At 39.1% G+C, this 12111-nt stretch overlaps 1 protein-coding gene across 1 annotated transcript in view; it reads right to left on the bottom strand.

The window, feature by feature from the left end:
• The window catches only part of PTCD2 (pentatricopeptide repeat domain 2), a 32462-nt gene that overhangs the window by 18401 nt on the left and 1950 nt on the right, over positions 1–12111 (bottom strand). Inside the window, 4 exon segments of the mRNA XM_002921339.4 lie at positions 453–544; positions 1005–1083; positions 3748–3865; positions 8499–8628. Coding sequence (XP_002921385.2) covers positions 453–544; positions 1005–1083; positions 3748–3865; positions 8499–8628 — 419 coding nt within the window.

Raw genomic sequence — 12111 nt, 5'->3', positions numbered from 1 at the left:
GGTGATAGACATTACTTGCAACTTTGAACCACCAAAAAATTTACAGAGAGCAATAAAGTAGCCCCTGAGTTCACCAACGAAGGATGGTCAGATTTCTATGGGAGAGAGCTACAGAGAACACTTGTCTAGTGGAGTCCCGCTTGAGCCAGATAACAAGAGGACTGACTCTACAGCAGAGCTTGAACCCAGAATACTGCTTCTGGTTCTCCCTAACTACACAATTGCCAGAGAAGGGTGAAAGATGATAAAATTGCTTTTCTCATAAGAAAACTGTGTGATGTGGCTAACTTGAGTTTTCTAAAAAAGAACACATTTAAAATGGAAATATCTGTACCAGATGGAAAAAAAGACTTCACAGGAACTAAATTTTTCTTTGTAGAGAAAAAAAAATAATAAATTCTTTCTCAAACACTACCCACAGAGCTCTAAAAGTTAAGGGAAGACAGTCTTACCAGTCTGTAGCAAATCGCAAAAGCAAGGGCATAGGTATCTTTGCTGAACTTTACATCTTGGTTTTTCATCTCTATCAGTACTTCCAAAGCACCTACCAAAAGTGACAAGTGGGCAGTGTTAAATGCAACCAAATGAGTTCAGAGTCCTTGGCTCTTGATCCCCAGAGTTCTAATCTCTTCAGCACCATCTACTGAAAAGTGTATTCCAGAAGCACAATGAAAGCTATCTGTCAAAGTCATTTAGCAATTAACTAAATTGCAAAAAAAAAAAAAAAAAAAAAAAAAAAAAAAAAAAAAAATCTAGTCATACAGCAAGAACTAATATTTTAAAACCTTTTATACTTTCAAGGTAAGTAAAGTCTGGGTGTTTAGCTTAAGCCATGACATGAGATGCAATGAAGTTGTTTTTCAGACTTAAAAGAATGAAATCTCCATAATTCAGCCACTCGTCACTATAAGCATCATTTTTTCATGGTCCATTGTTTCTCCTAACTGCCAAGCCTATACCAGCAAAGACAGAATTTTTCAGCAAACGTAAATCCCAATACTTACTTGAATATTTGCCTTTGATAAATAACATATCCATCAAAATATTGAATGATGTGGAGTCTGAGAAGAAACCTCGTAAATGCTAATAAAAAAAAAACAATATCAGTTTGGTTAAAAGCTGTAAATATTTAGTGAATACTTATTCTTATACTCCATCTTTTCTATCCAAGACTTATTTTTGTGTATGCTTTATCCATTTGGTCCCATGAATTCTCTAATAAATTTCTGATATACCAGAATTTATTTTTTAAAAAATTCAAACGCTGCCCACTCCTTTGGCTGTCAAGCAATGGGCACACCAAACAAGAGACAAGAGGTATGGCAAGAGTTCTCTGAGTTTCAAAAATACACTGAAGAACACATTCATTAAACATGGTTCTCTTGCTTAGGAAAAAAGAAACAAGCCAATTAATCCTGAGAGGGGTGGTTCTAGAACGTGGGTGGCAGCATATTAATATGAAATGGCAGCTGTTAAGTACGTTTGAAGACTAAGCAAGAGAGTCTTACACAGCTATGATCCTCTTTTGCCAAATGAATAAAAAAGAGTAATTCACTTTTTGAAATAATTCACTAAACGTGGCTCTTGACATTCTTTTCTTAACATTTTTAATCTCGTGACAATGCAACACATGCTATTGAAATATGTCATTAAATGCCTGCTCAAGTTTGTTCTTATTTTGAGAACCTACTATGCAGACCCTCTTCTAAGGGCTGAAAATAAAGAAATGATGAACAAGACACATAACCCTGCCCTAACTCTAGTGGGGCTTATAGTTCAGTAGAGCTTAAATTCTGGCATGGGAGACAATGAACAAGGATGTAAAACCTGCGAAAAAAGTAAAAATGTAATTTCAAGTTATCAGTAAGGGCTGTGAAGAACAACGAAGCAGGAAAAAGGGACAGAGAAGATGACAGAAGGTCATCAGAGAAGGCTTTCTGAGAAAAGACCTCAATGAAGTAGAGGAGAGCCTCAATAATGAGAATGGAGACCACTCTAGTCTGAGGACATGGGTATGGCATGTCTTAAAAAGGGTAAGAAGGCCCAGAGTGGAATGAGCAAGGGGGATGGCAGGCAATGAGATACTACCAGGGGCATCTAAGTCATGATCAGGGGTCTGAATTCTGTTCTAAATGAGATGGGGAGTCCCTAAGGCAGCCCTGTCCACAGTATATGCCATCTATGTGGGTTCTATATTTTCAAGTAGCTTCATTTAAAAAAGTAAAAATACATGCAATCAGTTTTAATGTTACTTAACCCACTAAATCCAAAATATAATTTCAATACGTAATCAATAAAAAATGAATAAACTACTTTATTTCTTCTTTTTTATACCAAGACTTGAAACGCATCATGTATTTTACCCTTACAGCATGTGTGGTTTGAACAAGCCACAGTCTGGGAGCTCTGTAGATACACACGGCTAGTGGCTACCACACCGGCAGCACCACAGGGCTCTGGGTAGGGAACACACTAAATTAAGAGTGGAAACAGAATTAGGCTTTAGGTCAATGGACTCAAATTCAGTTTATTTTGCTACTCCAGCAAACTTGGTTGTATATGAGTATTTCAGACATGAATCTAAGTTTAAAAAAAAACAAAAAACAAAGTAAAATTGCATTTTCTTTCTGTTTTTTATCATTATACTCATAGGTATCATTACAGTAAAATTTTCATTTTCCTTTAATTATAACACATGATTACTGAATAGTCAAACAATACAAAAATGTATACAGTAAAAAGTGAGAATTTCCTGTACTTCTACCCCCTAAATATAAGCAGTAGGGGTTTCATTAGATTCTTGCAGATTTTTAATACATACATACCAAAAAGGAAATACATGTATTTCTTCTTTTAGGAAAAAAACAGGTTCAAACCAATCCATACTGTTGAAAAACTACCTTTTCTCTGCTTACTAATATATTTTTCTAAACCATGGGTGTCCTTAAAAGAGGGGCAAGCCAAGAGTTAACAGTTCCACCATGCACAAAACACTTTAGATGAAGAGTGTAAGACAGAAAGACAACTTAGGAGGGTTCCAAAAAACAAAAGTATCTCAGATGGCCAGCCCTGGCTCCAAAATAAATGTTTCTGATCATGCATGAGTTTATCATGTCTCTTAAGACCCATTTTCCTCATCTGTCAAATGGATAGAGTAACAGTATCTACCTCAGCAGGGTCTGTGGGAAACAAATCAAACAGATATAGTGCTTAAGCACAGTGCTGAGGACACAGTAGTCAATAAATAATGACAAAAATAATCATTGTTATCTTTGCTTTAGGAAAAGAAAATCAGAAGATGTGCAAGTATTCTGAAAACAGAAAAGCACTTTACAATGTGGCCATCAATCAGATGTAAAAAATACAACCACAAAGGAGAAGCACATGAGAAGGTTAGGAAAGGCAATTTTAAAATGGCAGCCAGCTTTAAACTATCTCCCACTAAAAGCTTCTCAGAAGAGAGGAGGTCAGTATCAGGTCATATACAAAGCAATTTGTACATACAGCTTTTCTGCACCTGTCCTATACCTCTGTATAAAAAGACCTAGGCCATTTCATAGCAAGGGCTCCAAGGACACCTTAAAATGCAGGTAAACACTGATTCCTTCAGCCCAGCAGCCTTGCTCTGAAAATCTAACCCAGGAATAATGTGTGTAAGAGAGATGCTTTCGCTAACGTCACTAAACACACCCCATGCTCAGCACAAGGAAATCACATTGACAGGGAAAGCAATCAGGAGACAATAACCTGGTCTTTGATGAGTTCCACTGCAGATTCCTCAAGATCCAACTCATAGCACAACCTCATGAAAAGTGGTCCAAAGTTATACTCTCTGAAAGTCACATTTCTGTTCTCTGCATGGTACCTGGTAATCAAAATGATTCAATGAGCCAAATGCTGGGATGCAGGGAAAAGGACAGAAAGATTATGGCATATACTCTGCTAGACACTGGAGACACAATAAAGCATGAGCTACTCTCAGTCTGGAGGGAGAAAAATACAGAAATAAGGATAATCAAAGGAATTCTGGAGTGCAGAAGTGTACCAGGCATTTAAATAAACAGGGTTTGTTAGACGCCCACATAATCATGTGAAATAAAAGAATGGAAAAAGGTACAATCTTCCCCAGCAGATTGTCTTTTATTAACAATCCGCTAGGACTGAGTGTTAGCATACGTCAAGGAATAACAGGGGCCTTGCATCAGCAAGCCCATCACAATGGCATTGTCTCTGTGTGGACCTCATCTAGAGAGGAAGAAATGGAAGCAGTGAAGGGATGCTATGCTCTGCCCCTCTCAAATATGACTTCTTCATATAGGATGGCAGACAACCTACGGATGTACTTCACAATTTAGACCCATCTCTGTTTTTCTCTGCTCAGGCAAAGGCATATATGAGCTAACATCAATTAACAATTAAACAAATTAAACACCATTCTGAAGTTTAGTTTTAGGAAAAGGCTAATTTCAAAGACAGTGACATCTAATACATGGCTTGAGATTTCTACAAGCAGTCAGTCCACCAGCGAGAACTGCAGAACTGAAAATTGCTAGCATAAATTTACTTTCAATAACCAACTCTCTCTGTTTTAGACACCAAGAAGACAATCTGATGACAAAATAAGTATCTCATGATTACATGTAAACCAGATTTTAGTAAGACTCATTATGTGACTAAATCACACATACCATGGGGAGAAGCTGACTTGAGAGACAGAAAACTTTTTACCCTTCTCCTAAAATCACAAAGGAAAGTCACAGTAACATTACGGACAGTGTATCCTAAACATACATATTGCCAAACAGAATGACAACATGTACTTTTTTTCCCCTAAGATTTTATCTATTTATTTGACAGAGAGAGCAATCGAGAGAGCATTGAGTGATAGAGAGCACAAGCAGGGAGAGGCGGGAGGGCAGAAGGAGAGGGAGAAGCAGACACCCCACTGAGCAGGGAGCCCAACACAGGGCTTGATCCCAGGACCCCGGGATCATTACCTGAGCCACAGGCAGATGCTTAACTTCCCAGGCACCCCGAGAATATGTACTCTTCAAGATACATTTCATAATCAAATTACAGAAGTAACAAAACATTCACAAGTTATGAATTAAATTATATCAAAACTTCAGTTGTGTACCTTAAATACACATGACTCTTAGTTGTCAATTACACCTCAATAATGCTAGAGGGAAAAAAAGAATTAAGTTATTAAAAGGCAACATAGTATAGTGATTAAGGATTTTTAGACTGATTCCGAACTGACAGTTCAAATCCCAGCTCTTTTACTAACTGTATAATGATGAGCAAATTAATTAACCACTCTATGCCTCAATTTCTTCATCTGTAAGTGGAGTTTTATAAAAGTTCAACTCAAAAGAGTTTTTGTCAGGATTAAATGAGATGACATGCCTAGCATACAGAAAACCTTCCATATATGTTAGCTCATAAGAAATGTAAAGTATGCTGTAGAAAACACCTTTAAAAATAAAAATATTCCAAAAATAGCGTCATGAAAAATTTATGCCAGATTAAAAACAAAACAATGCAAAAACAAAAGTTTTCCCAATTTAGAGGACATTTACACTAACAAAAATGCTAGAAATTCACAGAGATAATATATTACCTCTTCTTGACAAGAAATGTTCAAATCAGAAAATCTAAAAATCTCCCTATAAACCACACAATAGAAGGCGGTCAAGATTACGGAGGGATTAAATTCCTCCTCATTTTTGACTCAATAAAGACCTAAAGTTCTGGCTCATTACTGTTCTTCCCCAGCAGTGGGGGGCTGTCTCAGCAAGAGAGAGAACAGGTTGGTTAGGCCGTGGACCAACCCATCTTCCCACTTTTCCAACTCCATAAGTAAAGGGAAGAGACAGCAACTGGGCAGAGTTATCAGCAGTTATCGAATTAGCTTTGGGTAGTAAAAATAGACTGACAGTAAAACAGGCCAGAGGGTCTCAAATGATTCAACTTTGCGAAACAGAAATAGAATTAGGATGTCTAATACCGTGCGACTGTAAATTAGCATAACCCCTCCTAGAAAATAATCTGACACTTTGTATCGACAAGTTTTAAAAGGTTCCTATCTTCTGATCACCTCCAAACCATAAAGAGTAAGTTTTATGCATAGAGTTGCTCATCATGGCATCATTTATACTGATAAAAAAATCAAATAATGCAGACATTCAACAACAGTGGCACAATTAATTAAAACACCTGACATACAACAGAATATCGTAAAGCCATTAAAATATAATTCCTAAGTATATCATTTTTTTTTAAAGGTTTTATTTATTTGACAGAGAGAGAGAGAGCACAAGCAGGAGTTGCGGCAGGCAGAGAGAGAGGGAGAAGCAGGCTCCCCACTGAGCAGAGAGCCTGACATGCGGCTTGATCCCAGGACCCTGGGATCACGACCCAAGCCAAAGGCAGACGCTTAACCGGCTGAGCCACCCAGGCGCGCCAATTCCTAAGTAGATCATTACAAGCAAAAACATTTATGCTATAATACTTACTAGAAAACACTATCATTACATATACGATAACTATTAGAAATGTGTAAATGGGGTGCCTGGGTGGCTCAGTCGTTAAGCATCTGCCTTTGGCTCAGGGCGTGATCCCGGAGTTCTGGGATCGAGCCCCATGTCAGACTCTTCCGCTGGGAGTCTGCTTCTTCCTCTCCCCTCTCCCACTCCCCCTGCTTGTGTTCCCTCTCTCACTGGCTGTCTCTCTCTGTCAAATAAATAAATAAAATCTTAAAAAAAAAATGTGTAAATAAACCCTACCAAAACCACACAATCTTTGCACATAAAAATCAGTGAGAAGATGTATAAAGATATCAACAGTGGCTGAACCATTCAGAGGTGGAAGTCTTGCTTCTCCGCTGCATGTGGGTTGGCCAGGTAACTTGCCTTGACCAAGAAAATGTGACAGAAGTGAAGCTGTGCCAGTTCTGGGCAGCTTTCAAGGCCTGTAGCTTCTACTTGTGCTGGGTGCTAGTGCAGCCCAGGCTAGACTCACGAATGGTGAGATATTCCAAGGGGAGAGAAGGAAGGGCCACATGGACTCAGGCACCAGAAATATAAGTGAAGCTTCTTGGACCTTCCAGGTCAGCCTAGCCAGCAGCTGACTATGGATAAGCCAGTGTCTTTAGCTGACACCAGTAAAGAACTGCCCCACTAACTGGCTTCAATTCTTGACCCACAGTAACAATAGAGAATAGACAGTAATAGGTAACAGAGAAATAATAAACAGCTGTCTTGTTAAGCCATTAAGTTCTGGCGTGCAACAAGAGACAACTGAAATATCAGAATTTATGACATATTTCTTCTACTTTTTTGGTGTTTTTCAAACTTCCAATTAATTTGGTGTAATTTTGTGGTTTTTTCTTTTTATAAATAGCATTAATTTTTTCACATTATAAAACTGATAATGCCCACTATAGACAAGTTTGAGAAATCAAAAAAGTACATATTTAGACAAAAAAAAATGTGTAATTCCCAAAGAATCACAGTTAACTTTTGGTACATACCCTTCTAGTATTCCATATATGAACACCTTGTAGTTCTCTCTATAAGTGTACAATATAAATGCAGGTCCATGCATAGAAATATATGTATCACGAATGGTTAAAAAAAGGGGGGTGGGGTCAACGGGGTGACTGGGTGATGGACAATGGGGAGGGTATGTGTTATGGTGGGCGCTGCATATTATGTAAGATTGATGAATCACAGACCTGTACCCCTGAAATAATACATTATATGTTAATTTAAAAAAAAAAGCCATGAACTTAATTTCAGAAACGAAGACTGTTGATTTCGGTAATGTACTTCCTGAGTAAGCGAAACCTTTGCTGGGTTTCCCAACAGCAGGCTAAGATTACCCGAGAGATCCCCTGACATGGGAAACTGACAATGGATCAGAGACAATGGAACATAATAGGCATATGCCAGGAGGAGGGAGCTGAGCCAGGAGTCCACTGAAGTGATCTAAGTGAGATACGATGAGGCCTGAAACTAAGACACTGGTAATGAGGGCAGAGAAAAGAAAGCTAGAGATGAGAAATACCAGAGAAGTGGAAGCAGTGGGATTTCTTATCCTGTCAGGGAGGAGAGCAAATGAGCTTAGGGGAAAGAGACTCCCCAGTGTCTGTTCTGAGTGGTCAGTGCAACAGAAAATACAACAAAAGAAGCAATTTGTATAAGTTGAACGTGAAGACCTAAGGGACACAGAAGCAGAATTCATCAGGCTAGTGATTTCTTGAGGCATGAATTCTGGTTTTCTATACTCAGTACCTGGCATATAGAAGCAATCAGTAAGTGTCTGATAAATGAATATAAACGGCTGGAGCTCAGTGCAGGCATGCGGTCAAGAGATTTGAAAGTCATCAATGCACAGGTGACAGCTGAAACCATGTTAACTGAGTAAGATTGTTCAGGCAAAGGAACAGAGTGAAGAGAGACCAAAACTGGCAGAATTCTAAAGAAATGCCTCACCTGTAAATGACATTTTTAACCAGTTCCATATCATCCCGGGAGTCACATAAATGAAGCAAGGTTTTCAACTCCTCCTTGAAGATGAGTTTGTTCTGAGTCAATTTCTCTTCCATTTTTCTCAGATAGGTTGCTGGAAGAAAGCATGGTATAATGGTCATCACTCAGGTTGACTGGGACTATCAGGAATCTGACCTCAAGAAGAAGGGGAAGCTGGATCCTGGCACACTGCAAAAGGGCACTGAGAGGGGCTCATGACCATGCAGCTCCCGTCACTGGCTAGCCTCCTCAAGAACAGTGTCACAGAAAGTCTATGAAGCAAACTATCTGTGCTATAGGCTGGAGGCCCACTCAAAACTTTCTAACATACAATCTCTGGGGGGTAGGAACACAAAAATATGCAATTTTGATTACCTGGGTGATCCACACATTAAAGTTTAAGAACTAATGTCCCAGAGGCTTACCTCAAAGAACTGTACCTATAGATGACCCATTAAAAAAAAAAATGTAACCAAGATATCCAAACAATCAATTGACAGGGTACCAAGCAGGAAAAATGAAAGGAAAATGTGCACTGAAGGTGGGTTTGCTCCAGTGGTTGACCCACACAATCAGGAATACTTCAGGTCTCTTTCATTTGGTTCAACTCTACCACTCATTTCTCTTGGTCTCCCTACTCAGTTGTGAAAAAGCATGCCACAGTACTACATAATGCACAGGGGGTAAAAAAACCACCCCCTAAATAGCAGCAAACACTCTCTGTTACAGAATCATATCAAGGTGATTACGCTCTGTTTCCTGTCTTGTATTTGATTGACTATGGAGACAAACACCAAAAGGAAACACTGCTTCTTGGCATTAGGAAGGGACCAGATTCTCAGCAGGATGGGGGGTGAGATGCAAGGGCAGCACCAAAGAAGCAAGTGAGCTGCCAAGAAAAGTCTACAGGTTTTGCTCCAAGACCCAGAGCTTTGAAGGAAGGCTGCTTAAAGGAATGGCACAATACATATTAAAACAAAAGACTGGGAAGCTGAGGCAGACACTGTTCTCAATTTACAAGAAAAGAAGGCTCACTTGGTTTAAGTTAATGCTGTGGACCCTCCAATCTTTATTTGCAGAACCATATCATGGTTAAGGTTTTACAGATGGAAAGACCTGGGCTCTGCCACTTGTATGCTATGGAGAGATGCTTGTTTGTAAGACTTGATTCCTCGTGTGTAAAGTGAGGATCATGAGAGCTACCTCATGGGGTATCCTGAGATAATGTATGTTAAACATTTAGCATAGGGCCTAGCATATAGTAACCGCCAGTAAATCATACACATTGTTCTCATTTTTCATTCCGTCGCTTGTCAGATTTAAGCGAATTTATTCTATTAACTATTTCTGAATAATTTCTAATATTAAAAATTTTAATGGGATGACTTTACATCTTATACTTTTTAATAACCTTTAAGAATCCAAAATTTCAACACATGTAATTTGCATTTTAAAACAAATAATCAAGATTTAAGTGCTCGTAACACAGGGAAGGCTAAGCTATGGTTCCGGCCGTGAAAGAACTTAGTCTGTTTGAGAAAACAAGATATATTTATACAAAACTACCTGGAAACAATGATGGAGAGGGTGACATGTAACTAACTATACTCATGATACAGAAAAAAGAGGGGCGCCTGGGTGGCACAGCGGTTAAGCGTCTGCCTTCAGCTCAGGGCGTGATCCCGGCGTTACGGGATCGAGCCCCACGTCAGGCTCCTCTGCTATGAGCCTGCTTCTTCCTCTCCCACTCCCCCTGCTTGTGTTCCCTCTCTCGCTGGCTGTCTCTATCTCTGTCAAATAAATAAAAAAAAAATCTTAAAAAAAAAAAAAAAAAGATACCAGGGTGGCAGAAGCAGACCAGGTCTGGTTGAAGTGGAGAAGTACCAGAAAGGAAGGGGCTGCGCAGGGTTGGGAGAAACTTAGGAGAGGGGAGCATTCTTGGTATGAGAATCAGCATGAATAATACCACAGAATGGGGCGGGGGAGGAGGTGGTGAGGGGAGAACTATGACTAGATTCACAGCAAATCATACTGGACTCCAGAAAGGGTAAGGTCCACTATGGAGGAGCTAGGAAGCCAGGGAGGTGTGTATACAATGTGGTATATGACAGAGGACCACTGCGGGTTCACAATGAAGAAATGTACATGGGATTTTATAAATATCAATCTGACCATGGAGTAAATTGACACTCATTACATTAATTGCCTTTCAGAACTTACGTACAACTGTCACAGCCTTAGAATGACTATGACAATTGGATCTAACCAGAAAATGACATGAACCCCTAATTCTGCCAACTTCACAAAGCCCCAAAAGGTAAGGGGGTAAAAAGAAGACTGAGGTAAAATCCAGACTGAGTCTCCCATACAGAAAAAGAACATATTCTCCCTCAGTTTTAAAGTTTATCTTCTCATTCCAGAAGTGGTATAACGTAACAATATGATTAGTGGAGAGGGAAGGAAAGACTGATTTCTGGAGGGCTAGAAGCAATAAGTGTTTATTAGGTGCTCAGAAACATTTGACAGTGAGAGTAAGGAGATTTGAAAAAGTCAGTAGGGACAAACTAAACTGTTATTGAAAGAGAGGAGAGTCTTGCTATGTTTACAAAGGAATTTAAAGTTCTGGAAAAAATGTGCAGGAGAGAGGGAATGAATTCCACAAGATTTCCCAGATGATGAAAGGAGTTAAGACCTAGGGTGGTGATGTGTTTTCAGCTTTTTGTAATAAAAAAATTCAAACATAGCCCAAAACAGAGACCATTATGCTCTCACGTGTCCATCACTCAGGCTCAACAATGACTAATATTTTGATAATAAAAAAAAAATTCTTTCTTCTAGCCTATCGACTTTTTTAGCCGAGAAGAAAAACATGAAAATGCATCACAAGGGGCACCTGGGTGGCTCAGTCAGTTGAGCTTCTGACTCTTTATTTCAGCTAAGGTCATGATCTCAGGGTCACTGGATGAAGCAAGCTCCATGCTCAGCAGGGAGTTCACTTGAGATTCTCTCCTCTCCCTCTGTCCCTCCTTCCTTTTCACCCTCACTCTCTCTCAAATAAATAAATATTTAACAAAAAAAGAAAGAAAGAAAGAAAGAAAATGCATCACACATGGGACAGTTTTGTTTCACTATATTTCATTTGTGTAGATATGTATGTGTATACTGGAGATACTATGTAAAATGTACTTTTTACTCAGAGGTACATGAAAAATGTGAAAGCCAATCATCTTGAGCAGTTCTTCTCAGACTTTACTGTGCATATTAACAGTCTGGGGCTTCAAGTTTGGCATTTCTATGAAACTCCCAGTTGCTGACCCTTGATCCTTAGTCTGGGTGGCAAGGATCAAGAGAGGACTGGTTCCAACACTAATTTTAGCATTTCTCTGGGATCCTGGGAAGAGTGACAAAAGGAGAGTGATAGACTCTGTAGTAGTAGAAAGTGAGACGAAAAGTATATTTAAGGGTAGACTAGGAAATTAAGAATAATCCACTCAATTTTTTCTCAGACATAAGGTCACTGAAGCAGACAGAACAGGGATAAAGACAGGAAAAATCTGAATGACACTTCAATGAAAGA

This window comes from Ailuropoda melanoleuca, chromosome 3, assembly GCF_002007445.2.
Source record: "Ailuropoda melanoleuca isolate Jingjing chromosome 3, ASM200744v2, whole genome shotgun sequence".
Lineage (NCBI taxonomy): Eukaryota > Metazoa > Chordata > Mammalia > Carnivora > Ursidae > Ailuropoda > Ailuropoda melanoleuca.
This window is presented reverse-complemented; position numbering and strand designations above follow the sequence as displayed.